At 50.9% G+C, this 14,534-nt stretch overlaps 1 protein-coding gene across 4 annotated transcripts in view; it reads left to right on the top strand.

Annotated features, from left to right (window-relative positions):
- Ltbp2 (latent transforming growth factor beta binding protein 2) overlaps positions 1-14,534 on the top strand; it is a 93,347-nt gene that overhangs the window by 59,050 nt on the left and 19,763 nt on the right. For 3 of the 4 annotated variants that reach the window (XM_017314966.2, XM_006515502.4, NM_001370743.1), the window contains exons 9-17: positions 1,473-1,547; positions 4,147-4,269; positions 7,760-7,924; positions 8,146-8,361; positions 9,065-9,084; positions 10,299-10,338; positions 11,096-11,209; positions 13,024-13,152; positions 13,594-13,722. In XM_017314966.2, coding sequence (XP_017170455.1) covers positions 1,473-1,547; positions 4,147-4,269; positions 7,760-7,924; positions 8,146-8,361; positions 9,065-9,084; positions 10,299-10,338; positions 11,096-11,209; positions 13,024-13,152; positions 13,594-13,722 — 1,011 coding nt within the window. The remainder of the gene's footprint in view (positions 1-1,472; positions 1,548-4,146; positions 4,270-7,759; positions 7,925-8,145; positions 8,362-9,064; positions 9,085-10,298; positions 10,339-11,095; positions 11,210-13,023; positions 13,153-13,593; positions 13,723-14,534) is intronic. The other variant, NM_013589.4, reaches the window with a different exon arrangement.

Raw genomic sequence — 14,534 nt, 5'->3', positions numbered from 1 at the left:
ATGATTCAGCTGGTAAATCGCTTCTTGCCCAAGCATGAAGACCTGAGTTTGGACCCATAGTACAAAAAAGAAAACACTAGAGTGCTCGTAAGCCCAGCGTGGTGCAAGTGAAAACAGGCAGACGCCCAGAGCTCACTGTCAGTCAGCCTAGCTTAACTATGAGTTCCAGGTTTAGTGAAACACTCTGTCTCCAAAAGTAAGGTGGAGAGCAATCAAAGATGATATTCAACATTGCCTTCTGTCCTATGCTGCTCCTACGTGGACACACACCCCGAGTAACATACCCACATTGGCATATACATATCCCACATACACATATGACAGACACAAAATATGTGTGTTGCTTTGCATGTTAATTGACTCAATCATTTTCGTGTTTATTTGGGGGAAGGGTGAGTGTTCTTAAAATCTCTTCTTAGTGATTTTCAAGTATGTGATGCATTATTGGTTATCGTTGCTATGTTGGAGAGTGGATCTTTTGAACTTATTCCTCCTTGTCTTAGTTAGGGTTTCATTGCTGTGAACAGACACCATGACCAAGGCAACTCTTATAAAGGCAAACATTTAATTGGGACTGGCTTACAGTTTCAGAAGTTCAGGTCATTATTATCATAATAAGAAATATGGCAGTGTGCAAGCAGACATGGTGCTGGAGGAGCCAAGAGTTCTGCATCTTGATCCAAAAGCAGCCAGGAGGAGACTCTTTTTCTGTAGGCAGCTAGGAGGAGGCTCTCTTCTGCACTGGGCGGGGCCTGAGCACTAAGAGACCTCAAAGCCTGCCTACACAATGACACACTTTCTCCAACAAGGCCATACCTACTAACAGTGCCACTTCCCATGGGCTAAGCATATTCAAACCACCACAGTCCTTTTTGAAATTCATACCTTTAATTTTTTCATTTGTTTGTTTGTCTTGTATGTGTGCATACTCACGTATGATGTGTATGTGTGGTGTGTACGAGCCACAGCATGTGCGTGTAGGGGTCAGAGGACAACTTGTGGGAGTTGATTCTCTCTTTCCACCATGTGGGTTCCAGGTCTTAAACTCAGGCTGTCCGGCTTGGAAGCAAGTACTTTTACCTGCTGAGCCATCTTGCTGGTTCTGAAATTCACACCCTTTGACTACCAACTCCCAAACTTCTGCCGACTCCACCACGGCGCCCAGTAACTGACATTTCACTCTTTGATTCAGTAGGCTTTTCAGATTCCACACAGATGTGAGATAAGGCTGTACTTGCATTTCTGTGTCTGGTTTATTCCCTCAATATTGTCATTTAAAACAAACAAATCAATCAAGCAAGCAAGCAAGGTTGGCCAGAAGGATCTTGGTGAAAGCAAGGTGGAAGAGCTGCCCAGGGAAATGTTTTGAGCAACCCGGAGCTACTTGACACATGAGGCAACCAGGCTGTGACCACTTGGTAGATACGTCCAAAGGCCCTCCTGTGAGATCTGTCTGTATCTTCATTCCTCAGCCTTCCCAGTGATTGAAAATGGCCAGCTGGAGTGTCCCCAAGGATACAAGAGACTGAACCTCAGCCACTGCCAAGGTAAGGATGACCTAGAACCAGGGTTGAGCTGGGTGGAGCAGGGTAGGGAGGTGTAGTTATGCCTGCTAATACTAGGAAAACACCCACCCCAGAAAGGCAGGAACAGGTCTCTCACTGCCTGAGAGGCCTCTCTTTTACACGTTTAAGCCCCCAGTGGGAGGGGCTGGCCCTAGAAATCTTAGAACATCAGGACTTACTTGATGCTGAGAGATCCCAGGGTGAGGGTGGGGGGCTGGGCTCATTCATCCTTACTCACTTCCTTTTGAATCCCTACACATTCCCTCACCTCTCGGGCTGATCTCCCAGGAACAGAAGGGCTTCCCACCAAAGTAGAGCTGAGATCACCATGATGTGGTGGGAGCGAGCCTCTTTAGGCTCCTCCCAACAGAGCACAGTTAGGTGGCTGAGTTTCCTTTTCACCTGCCTCAGCCCTAGCCAGGGACAAAGAGGCAAGGATAGGTGGACCATGAAGCCTAGTCCTGCCCCTATCTTGACAGCCTCACTGGCAGATCTGTGGGCCAGCTGAGGCAGGGGTGGCCTGTGTTAGAGCCCACAGAGGGGCCAGGCCTTGGGACAGAGAGAGGGACTGAGTGGTGACTTTGTTGATTTTGGAGCTATAAAGAACTCTGACCTGCAGGGTCAGCAGGACTTGGGAACACTTACCTTCAAAGGACTTCAACAATTGGGTGGAGAGCTGTCTGTCGTGCTGTAAATAAAACTGGTTGAAGATGACAATATTGTCCCAAATGTCCCTGAGGTCCCTTTCAGAAGTTTTCTCTCAGAGAGAGGAAACTGGCTCTTTGCCTATTGTGTATCCAGCCATGGAAGGGATTTTTGGCTCAAGGATAAGAAAGGATGCTTGCTCCAGGCCTAAGTGCCTGTTGCTGGCTCTGCCTAAGCCAGCTTCAAACTCCCTTGGGTACAGTGGACCCAGAGTGTTAGTGGGTATAAGGAGAACTCTATGCCTTTCATTCTTAGACTTTCAGCAAGTCCCCTGCCTGCCCTCCACAGAGCTCCTGGGAAGGATCCCAAGCTCCAACCCCAGAGTGCCCTGGCCCCTGCTTCTTCACCCACATGCACCATCCCCCTCTCTCTGAAGTGGTAGAGAACAAGAGGGTAGGTCTAGGGTGTGATTGTATACACAAGCTGTGTGCTATAGCCAACCTGTACTTGTTGCTAAGTACATAGTTATGCTCACAAACCAGTCTAGGACCCGGGAGAACAGAAACCTAGTTAATAAATACAACCATAGAAGGTTTTTAATGGGTGGCATGGGGTCCCGATAAACCCAATCCAGGCTGAAAGGATTAAGGAAGGCTTCCAGATAGAGGTAGTGCTAGGCCAGTGAACATAAATCGTCCAGCGGAAGCAGGTGCAGACCTCCCAGGCAGAAGGATAAGCAGAGGGTTACATTGGGCTGGCTGAAGCATCGAGGAGCACAGGGCAAGCAGTCTATAGCACATAGGAGATGATGATGTCTCATGAGACCCAGTTGCTCATCCATAGGCTCTGGGAGGGTCTTGGGCACCATGTCATGCTTTGGGTTTGCCTGGAGAGGGTGATGAGTGTCTGGAGTGCAGGGAGGCAAGTTAGGCTTGCGTTTAGATGTCTGGCCACAGTCTGAAGGTGTGTGGGTCAGCCTCCCTCCAACTGTCAGCGGCCTCTCTTGGGTGCTTCTGCTCCTGCGGGGCATCCTATCAAGGATATACTCTTGGTGCTCATCTATTCGGGCCTCATCTTGTACTAACTTCCTCAAAGCCTGCGAATGAGCAGGTGGTTCTGCCGGGCACTGGGCTACCTAAATTACACCCTGCTCTGGAAGCAGGAGGTCTTCCCAAGTGCTTCACATCAGTATTGACGTAGCCATCATGGTCACCAACAGAGGCGCTGTCACCACAATGCCTACCTCTTGGAGCCCAGAGTATGAGGGTTTGAGCTCCCCGTTTGCAGCATAAGAAGTGTGGGCACCAGGAAGAAGCCCTTGTCTTTCTTACGTGAGGATGAATGGGAGCCTCTGCTGGTCTTGGGAGGTCATGCAGCCCGCTTGCACCTTCCTAACCACTTGCTGAGCCTACCCTTCTTTCCAGCCTTTCAGAGCTGTCTCCCCAGCCCCTTGCTCCCAGCTCCCTGCAGATACGCCCCTCGGAACTGCTCAGGAGCTCTTGAAGAGAGCTAGCTAGAAGGGAATTAGCTGCCTGTCTGCTACCCTCCAAACCAGACAGTGTTGTTTGCCTGATTCCCATGCCCCTGGGTAGAGTCACCCACAGCTCAGTTAGTCTGGGCAAGTTACTCCTGCAGCTTTTCTTCATCTATAAAATGAGGGCATAAGAAGCAGATAATACTACCTATAAGGTTAAATGGGGTGTCATATTCAAATACCCAAAGACTATCAGGCATACAGTAGGCACTCCATAAAGGTTAGCTTTCCAGCCAACATGGCTACTATGTGCCAGGTAGTGGAGTGGTGTGAAAATTTTCTGTTTAATAATTCTGTTGGCACTGTCGAGTGGCTACTCTCTCACACTGAATGTGTGCAGCTCCGTCCCAACCATCCGGCCTCAGTTGAATGGGCATTCATTCATTCCTCCACACCCTGCAGATATCAATGAGTGCCTGACCCTGGGCCTCTGCAAGGACTCGGAGTGCGTGAACACCAGGGGCAGCTACCTGTGCACCTGCAGGCCTGGCCTCATGCTGGATCCGTCAAGGAGCCGCTGCGTATGTGAGTGATGGTGGGGTTGGGGCGAGAGACACCCTCTAGGGGCACAGTCCAGACAGAGAGCCAAATGTCCCCAGACCTCATGGTCTCATGCCCAGAGCCAGTGTCTGCTTTTGGCTTGGAGTTGGGCCACCATGCAAAATTGATCCGTGTGTCCTGTTGGGACTGGAGGTTACAGCCCCACTTACGACTCCTGGCTTCTCTTCTAAAACTTCTTTGTGATTCACATTTTCTCGTTTTTGTTTTGTTTTTCCTCTCTGATCATACTTCTGTCCTGTTTGCTGTCTCACTGTCTTTGAAGCTGTGTGCTGCCACTTTGAAGTGTCTGGGTAAGCTGTAGCTGCTGATTAATCTACTGCCCAAGTTTAGCAACCAGGTCCCATGGCTGCTAAGTGATTTTTTTTTCTTTTTAATTATGTGTATGGATGTTTTGCTTGCATGTATGTCTGTGCACTGTGTGCCTGCTGCCTACAGAAGCCGGAAGAGGCATTAGATGCCCTGAAATGGAGTTATAGGTGTCAGCTGCCATGTGGGTGCTGGGATTCAGACGCTGGTCCTCTGGAAGAGCAGCCAGTGCTTTTAACCACTGAGCCATCTCTCCAGTCCCTAAGTGATATTTTTAAGGAGCACTCATTTGCCTATGGGAGAGAGGTATTACTGCCCCATTCCCACTCCTTAATATTACTCCGTGGTTCTTTTTGTATATTTCTCCATGACCATGCATACACACATATCAGGAGTTGTGACCTTGCATAGTGAGTTACATAGTATACATACATTCCTTGTAAACCCTGGCAGTTCTGTTTCCAGTGACCTCTGTGGTTTCCAGCTGAGAGAAGCCCAGGCTGCCAGGCCCTTGCTCACACCCCAGACAGTAGAGCTGGTACTACAGCCCACACGGGGCTTTTCTTAGGAAAGAAGGTCTGACCAGAACAGAACAAAACAAAACCAGTCCCGAAAGACCTCTGGAACAAGGTCACCTCTAGCTCACAGAGCACTCGGCTGGCCACAAAGTGCCTGCTACTGGGTCTGGGAAGGCCATAGGAGGAACCAGACTATGCTGCCACCCAGAGGTAGTGGTCTGAAGAAAGATCTGGCTCTGACATCTCTAGGGATAGGAGACAGTGAGAACCCAGAGTGGAAGAGGATGGGGGAACCTGTAGGTTTGTTTGTGGTGGCAATGATATGTAATCAAGGCCCCAAGGACCTTATAGTCTTTCCTTTCCCAGGCCACTTAAGGTTCATTTATTGGGCTGGGCATAGTGGTGCACGCCTTTAATCCCAGCACTCTGGAAACAGGGACCAGCCTGGTCTGGAGTAATTTCAAGGCGTGCCAAAGCTGCATAGCAAAACCTTGTCTTGAAAAAACAAAAGTGGTTTCTTGATCAGTGAGTTTGGTTAACATCCGATGTGAAAGTGCCTGGAAGACTCTCTGATAAAGGAATATGGAGAGGAGCAGGGGACTGCCTTTATTGTCTCTCCCTCCACTGGACTCCTCCCTCCCCTTCCTCCAGGGATTTGTTCTGCAGATGGAGAAGGCAAGCCAATGACTTCCTGCCTACTAGCGTAGTAATGACGTCTCTGGAGGCTGGTCCAGCTTCCTGATAGTCCGTCCTGGGATTCAAAGGCATAGAGCCTGTCCCCACAGTAGTCCAAGGGAAGTGCCCACTGAAGGCACAGACTGCACCTGAGGATACAGGGCTCAGGGACTGATGGATGTGTGTTTAGTTCCTGACCTTCGTCGAGGTCTTGCATTGCTTGTGTGCCTTGCTCGATTTAATCTCCATGACCCTGTGAAGAAGACTTCCGTCTTAATCAGTGTTCTATGGCTGTAAAGAGACACCATGCCCATAGCAACTCTTATAAAGGAAAAGATTTAATGGGGGCTGGCTTATAGTTTCAGAGGTTCAGTCCATTATCATCATGGTGGGAAGCATGGCAGCATGCAGGCAGACATGGTGCTGGGGAGGAGCCATGAATTCTACATCCTGCTCTGCAGGCAGCAGGGAGAGACTGCCACACTCAGCATGGCTTGAGCATATAGGAGACCTCAAAGCTCACCTGTACAGTGACATGCTTCCTACAGCCAGGCCACACCTACTCCAACAAGGCCACACCTCCTAATAGTGCCACTCCTTATGAGCCAAGCAGTGTGAGTCTTACCTCTTCAAGTGCCTGTCCCTGTCCCAATCACTGAGACCAGGGGTATGACCTTCAGTCCTTCAGTCAGGAAGTGTCCCAAGGGAGGGGGAGGGGTGAGTGGTGCCTGTAGAGGACCTGAGCACTTTTCTACAGCGTTGGCACATGTGCCAGGCAGACCCAAGTGCCTGCAGTCCCTGACATTACTCTATAGGTAGAGAAACTGGGCCCAGTGAGGTGTGTAGCTCAGCTTGGCAGGAAGCAGATCACTGACTGAGATGACCAGGACTACTCGGGATCATTACTTCTCAACTTTAACTGTTGCTTCCTTCACCCCACTCTGCCCTCTGACAGTGTGGTCATCCCTCTAAAGATGTAAGACTCTCTCCAACTGGTTGGCTGCATCTTTTTCCACTGAGATAATAAGCAAGAGATTATTTCTTTTCAATATTCACTTGCATTTGTATCCATAGGACTTGTGGACATAGTGGGGTTTTTATTTTTGTCTTGTGTCTATGTGTCTGTGTGTCTATATATGTGTCTGTGTGTCTATATATGTGTCTGTGTGTCTATATATGTGTCTGTGTGTCTATATATGTGTCTGTGTGTCTATATATGTGTCTGTGTGTCTGTGTCTATATATGTGTCTGTGTGTCTATATATGTGTCTGTGTGTCTATATATGTGTCTGTGTGTCTATATATGTGTCTGTGTGTCTATGTGTCTATATATGTGTCTGTGTGTCTATTTGTAGTGCTAGCAATGAAATCCAGGACTTTAGGCCTGCTGGGAAAGGACTCTACTACTGAGCTACTCATCTGGCCCCAGATTCTGCACTCAGCTGTTTAATTAAGTGAGGCATCCATGTATCAATTCAACTTGAATTATTAATCGGCCATACACACTATACCCATGGAGGACTCCAAGTGACAAAGAAGACCCAAACAAGGTCCCTGTCCTCAAAGCTCTGTGGCAAACCTCTGGTTCTAAGCTCATCCCGTCTTCCCTGGAAGGCTTTCTGCGGATCTCAGAGCACAGTGCTCATCCTGCAGCACACACAACTGACGTTTTTTACTAAACAGTACGAAAGCAGAAGGTAGAGACAAACAACCGCATTCCCCGGGCTTGCTCTCACACTTCCTACATGAACCTAGCGCCTTGTTGGGTAGACGCCATGGGGAGATGTGGGAGCCTCCACTACTGCCATGCCTGCTCAAGTTCTCGTGAGCACCTGAGCTTCCAGGCTGAGACACGAGCCAGGCTAATCCCCGTGCCTGTGGCTGACCACACCTCTGTCCACGGCCTTCTGTATTTCTTTCCTGCTTACCCCTTCCCATATGCCCTGTCTGTTGCAGCGGACAAGGCTGTCTCCATGCAGCAGGGACTATGCTACCGGTCACTGGGGTCTGGTACCTGCACCCTGCCTTTGGTTCATCGGATCACCAAGCAGATATGCTGCTGCAGCCGTGTGGGCAAAGCCTGGGGTAGCACATGTGAACAGTGTCCCCTGCCTGGCACAGGTAACCCCACCCTGAGAGCCCAGCCCTGGCCATCAAAGTCAGTGACCACTTCCCCAGCCTGGATAGGCCCCTTCAAGCAGAGAAAGCTCAGTCTACCTTCTGGATTCCAGACCTGGGACACTCTCTGCAGCCACCATGTCTTGTCCCCTTGAGGGAAGGAAGGGAGTCCTGGTTTCTTACAGGAATGACAAGGCTCAGTTAATCTCCTGTTGTTTTTTTAGAAGCCTTCAGGGAGATCTGCCCTGCTGGCCATGGCTACACCTACTCGAGCTCAGACATCCGCCTGTCTATGAGGAAAGCCGAAGAAGAGGAACTGGCTAGCCCCTTAAGGGAGCAGACAGAGCAGAGCACTGCACCCCCACCTGGGCAAGCAGAGAGGCAACCACTCCGGGCAGCCACCGCCACCTGGATTGAGGCTGAGACCCTCCCTGACAAAGGTCTCTGAGCTGGGGGAGACACCTCAGGTTCCTCTTTTTCTTACCAGGTCCTCGCCCTGGGTCTTAGGTTCAGAACTGTCCAACTCTGTTGCCTGAAGCTCAGGATGTGTGGGCTAGAAAGAGCTTGTATTTGAGGCCTCTGATCAGTGTTCCAGAAAACAACTGGGTCATGCCCAGGTCACCCAGGACAGGAGACCAAGAAGGAAGTAGGACCAAGAAAACTAGGAGATTGCCAAGAATCTGGGACTCAGCAGCTATGGGTGCGGGACACTAGTTCAGTCAGAGGCAATTCATTCCTTTCCTAGAACTTCTCTCTTAATCCACAGCTCAGGGCAGAGAGGATGGTGGGTAACCCACATGATCAAGGCCACAGGCGGGAGGAAGTCTGTTATGGGTCTGATGGGGATGGTGGGTGGGGAAATGGGGACTCCTGTCATTGGACACCTGGAAGGAATGCAGGAGGCTTCCTTTCTCCAACTGAGAGGAGAGCTGGGCTACCCATAAGGATCTCCGGCCTTGGGTTTCTGGGATGGTCAGTCCCAAAAGGGAGTTGACAGGCTGAGGCAGGTCAAAAGAGTTGCACTCTGGGTCTTGCTCATCTTGCTGGGGACGTAGCGAGGGGGGCAGACTGTGAAGCAGTCCCACATGGAGGGCAAAGGCCGCTGCCTCCCCTCCTGGAGCTCATCTTGTCTTCTTTTCCCAGGTGACTCTCGGGCTGTTCAGGTGAGTGAGCCTTCCTGCCAGGGAGCTGGGTTCGGGTAACTGGAGAATGACATAAACTCCAGACGTAGTCTCATGAGAACAGAAGAGGAGAAGCATGGACCCGATATCAGATTTTAACTTGGAGAGATCACAAAGTTGAACCCAGGACCCGTTCGACTGTGTAGTTAGTCCTGGCTGTCACTCAAACCTGAGCGCTGTGCATGAAAGCTAGAGCTGGTCCTGAACCTGGCATGTTTTCTGAGCTTTTTTAACATAGGCCCTCTGGGAGGAGCTCACCGGAAAGCAGAAGCATAGCTCTGAGTATCTCAAACCATTTCACAGAGGAAAAAGCATCTGGCCCTCTTCCCTGGTCCCGGGATGCCCGTGGGCATCCAAGACTGAGCATCTCCCAGCGCCTCCAGAAGACTGAATCTGCTTTCTCCTTCTCCAGTCTGCTGGTCCCCGCTCATCTCCTGCTAAGCTGTCTCCGTGCACGGCTTCTCCAGCAACCTTGCTTTCCTGCTTAAGAATTGTGTGCTGAAACAGAGTGTGGGGCCCCACACCTTTAAACCCAGTACCTGGGAGGCAGAGGCAGGCAGATCTCTGAGTTAGAGGCCAGCCTGGTCTACAGAGTGAGTCCCAGGACAGCCAGGGCTACGCGGAGAAACCGCCATCTCAGAAACAAAAGAGAACAAAACAAAAAGCAGGCAAACAAACAAACGAAGGAACCCAGTGCTGTCCCAGATCCAAGCTTCTGCTATCCGTCTTCACAGTCCCAGCAATGTCCCAGTGCCCTATTCTGTCCTCTGGCATTCCTCTTTGCTTCCTGTGCCCCATCTGTCTCTATCCATCGCTGTGGCGAGCAACACCAAGTGTAGCTATGACTCTTGGCTTCGACACACTGGCTTTGTGGCCCAGGGTGAGCTAGTTAATCTGCTACTCCATCTGTAACGTGAGGATCGTAGCCTTGATATGTGCTAATGTTCCACTGTGCGCTGTGCGGGGCCGACACTGTGCTGGTACCAGACTCGCATTTAACCGCTGTCACTGATAAGGGAGTGTCGCTGATCAGTTAAGATTGGGGATAGAAAATGCCTAGAGACATACACGCCAGCGGCAAAAACTCACTTGCTGAGAGAGTTGAACAGGAAGGAGATGGGGTAAGTGAAGAAGAAATATATCCTAGGAATAACAGATGAGTTCCCCTCCCCCAAATAACCTTCATTTCTGTGCAGATCACAACCAGTGCTCCCCACCTACCTGCCCGGGTACCAGGTGAGTTCCTCCTCCTAGAAGCTCCCGAGGGGAAGAAATAGAAGAGACATTAGTTTAATCATGGAATGGCTACCCATAAACTGACCCGTGGGGTGCAAATCAGAGGTAGTGTGGTGATATGGCGTGTGAGCGCTCTTTCTGGGAACCCTGATTCCCTAAGGGGTTGTGAGGTTAGTCAAAGATCCCATGATGCTTTGCAAACATTTTCCTATCGACCAAACTCTTTCCTAATCTCATGCCACTGAGCACAGAAATCAGGGCAAAGAGGAGGTGCTAGCTGAAGTTGCAGCTTGGCAGGGCCTCAGGGCTCTTTCCTCCAGGGGCCTCATCCTACCTCCTGACCCTCAGCCGACCTCTCAGGAGAGCTGAGCTTAGAGTCAGGGGTCCTGATCCTTCCCTGCTGCTGTGATGTGAACATGATACCTGCTGCCTCCCACAGCAACTGGGTGCTGTGTTTGCAGCAACATTTTGTAAGCTGCAAGATGCATTACAAATGAAAGCAAGGGAGTGTTCAATTAGGCACCAGGAGATTGGGGGTGGGGATGCAGCAACTCTGCCTCCAGCAAGCTTAACATAGCCATTTCTATACCCCTCGACTTCTTCTACTATGAGGGGAGGAAAGCAGATATGTCAAAAGAGAGGGTAGATGGTGGGAGCCCTAGGTGACACTTTCGGTTCTGGGAGTCTGACCATCGGGGAACATTGAGGGGCCACTGCCAGCCAATGGACTCTGCCTCCTCCCCTCTGTCCTCTCCAGGGGATGCCACTGGAAGACCAGCACCATCCTTGCCTGGACAGGGCATTCCAGAGAGTCCAGCAGAAGAGCAAGTGATTCCCTCCAGTGATGTCTTGGTGACACACAGCCCCCCAGGTAGCTGCAGCAGCCCTTGGAGGCTCTTTGTCCCCAATTCTGGGAGATGTGATTGCCCAGAACCAAAGTCCAGGGCAGGTCTGGGAGTGAAATTTCCTTCTTGCTTCCTCAACCAGATAAATAGTCACCAGCAACTCTGAGCTAGCTGTGGCTCTGGCTTGCTCTCACAGAGGGCACAAAGCCGACCTAGTAAAGACAAGGGCCCTGCCTGGGCACTAATACCCTTTTGGGGGATGGCCCTTCTCAGAGGACTCCAGGGAAGCCATGGATCTTTCTGGAGTATCTTAGGGAGACAGGGGACTTCTTGAAGAATGGGGAGTTCATAGAGTAGGAGGCGAGGTGAGAGGGGGTTGAATCACTGAGGACCCTGGCAGTGCTCCACCTGCCCATGGGGAAGGGACAGAGTTATATTGCACAAGGTTGTCTTAAGTGTCCAGAGCTGGTATCTGACTCCCTCTAGTCAGCCATAGCGATGAAGGGCAGCGGTGTGAGGGAGATCCCTGGCAAACACACCTGGCTATGGAATGTGCCTTCCACAAAGGCTCATTGTCTGAGGCAGGAGAAGCAAGGCTACTACTGTATGGTATTGTTGCCGTTGCTCTCCGCGCACATGTGTGCTCTCTCGCCTGCCCTCTCTAGGGCTGTGCTCTTAGCTAGAGGGTCACCTTGAGTAGGAGTGGAGGGTGCTTGAGTTCTTTGGCTTTCCTCCAGTGAGAGGAAAAAGCCTGCAGCCTGCTGTAGGTGGGGTGGGGGGCGTGGCTTTCCCAAGAGTTCTCCACTGACTTTGCCCAGGATGCAGAGTAAGTCCTCTGAGACTCCAGGGAGCATCCCCTTCCAAGTGGGCAGGAAGGGCTGAGTACATGTGGCTCAGCTAAGGAGTGCTAAGACTGACAGCTGAAATATTCCTGGAGGAGGAGCCACAGTACAGTGAAGCCAGGCTGCCCCGGCCCCTGCAGTGGCCCTCAGCTGTGCAGTTGACAGAACCACCAGCAGCAGTCTTCAGTCTTTTGTCTGATCCGGAATCTACCCTGCCATCTTCCAACCTCACTGAGTGGACACTTGGAACTGGCTGGAGACTGCTAGCACAAACTTAGAACCAGGCTAGGGAGAAGGTGACCTTGTACACAGGCCACTGGGGGCATCCTGCTCAGCGCAGATTAGCAATGCTGTAAAGACCCTCTGTGTACCAACCTGGGCCACTTCTGACCTGCTCTGTAGATGCTTTTGGTTTCTCTCAGAGTGGTGGGGCAGGGAAGGGAGCCCTAGGTATGTGCCCGTAGAATAACAATACAACATGCTGGACACAGATGAAAGCAGTGTTCTCTTATTGGTTTGTTCATTCATTCATTCATTCATTCATTCATTCATTCATTCATTCACTTATGATAAATGTTAAGTACTTCCTTAATATTAGAGGTACAAGACAGATAAGCTAGCTTCTTCAATCTGTGTAACCTAGTCACTAGATCTGTCAGCCAGTCTATGGGAAGATGGGCAAGAGTTCTTTGGGTAAGAGCTATGCCCACATTTAGGTTGAGGGTGAGGGTAAGGAGATCATTTGTAGGGAATATGGGTTACTAAAGCCATCAGGTCTCTATCCGGAGGTTGTAATCAAATGGGCTCAAAGACCAGGCACAGGTCCCACCAGTCTTATGAGGCTATTTTATCAGTTGGCATGAGAGGGCCTACTAAGGGTATGTGGGCTTCTAGTGGGCTTCCGAGGCAACTGAGCCTAACCCTGCTTCCTCACCCTGCTCCACTGCCTTTGAGCATGCTCCACTCTGCTGTAACCTCTACTTGCTCCATCTCCACAGACTTTGATCCATGTTTTGCTGGAGCCTCCAACATCTGTGGCCCTGGGACCTGTGTGAGCCTCCCAAATGGATACAGATGTGTCTGCAGCCCTGGCTACCAGCTACACCCCAGCCAAGACTACTGTACTGGTATTTACTGGGTGCCCTGGGCCTGCTGAATGGTGGGAGCAAATAGGAACAGAGTGTGGGGATGCAGTCACGAGTCCAGGCTACACAAGATCCAAGTCGTATGCTATGGTTGGTTAGCTTAGAACACTCTCTGTGGACACAACTAACTAGGCATCAACTTAGGACATGCCAGGCTGTGAAGGAGAAAGGAAGTGGTTGTGGGGTCGCTGAGGGGAAGGGACAATGAGCAGGGAAGAGGCACTGCTCATCACCAAGGACCCAGCAGGTTGGCCTGTGGCTGTCAGCCTTGGAGACTTTCATCTCTGTCTCTGCCTTCTCTGCTCCCTCACCTCTTCTATGCCACACAGCACCATGCTCTAGTGGGGGCAGTTTGGAGGCAAAAGTCCCCAGAGAAAGGCACACTGGCCTTGGTGACCTCCTTCCCTGCTTCCTTCTGGTCAGATGACAACGAGTGTATGAGGAACCCCTGTGAAGGAAGAGGGCGCTGTGTCAACAGTGTGGGCTCCTACTCCTGCCTCTGCTATCCTGGCTACACACTAGTCACCCTCAGAGACACACAGGAGTGCCAAGGTGAGCGACACCCACCTTAGGCCTGGAGTGGGCAGAGGAGAACACCTCTTGCCTAGGCCCTACAGTGTGGGTGGAAGAGGAACCAGGCATGCACAGTGTTCACACTGAGGAGTACCAGAGCCTCGGGGAAAGAGACAGAGCTCTGGCCTTGATCTGGAAGGAAGTTGAGACTATGAGAAAGAAGGATCCAGAAAATAGCAATGTTTGAAAAGGCCTCAAGGATTTGTGGCTAGGGCCAAGAGTAGGCTGATGATGGGGACCGAAGGCCAGGACTCTGGTGACAAGGAAGCTTTCCTTTTGGGGAATGAGGGTCACCTATGGGGACCCTCAGCAGACCAGGGGACATGTGTGCATGTGGGAGAAGAGTTCTGATGCCCAACGGTGGAGATACCTGCAGGTTTTTATCTTTCCTGGGAAGGTCTGGCCACAGAGAGGCAACTCTTGGTAAGCATGCTTCCTGGGTGTCTTAGTTAGGGTTACTATTGCTGTGATGAAACACCATGACCCAAAGGAACTTGTGGAGGAAAGGGGACTTTCTCTGGGGACTTCTGCCTCCAAACTGGCCCCACTAGAGGCTTCACATATCCTGAATCACAGTCCTTTGATGGAATCCAAGACAGGAACTCAAATAGGGCAGGAACCCGAAGGCAGGGGCAGATGCAGAGGCCACAGAGGAGGCCTGCTTACTGAACTGGTCTTCATGGTTCGCTTAATCTGCTTTCTTATAGAACCCAGGACCACCAGCCCAGAGATGGCACCACCCACAATAGTTAGCCCCTCCCCATCAATCACCAATTAAGAAATGCCCTGCC

This window comes from Mus musculus, chromosome 12, assembly GCF_000001635.26.
Source record: "Mus musculus strain C57BL/6J chromosome 12, GRCm38.p6 C57BL/6J".
Lineage (NCBI taxonomy): Eukaryota > Metazoa > Chordata > Mammalia > Rodentia > Muridae > Mus > Mus musculus.
This window is presented reverse-complemented; position numbering and strand designations above follow the sequence as displayed.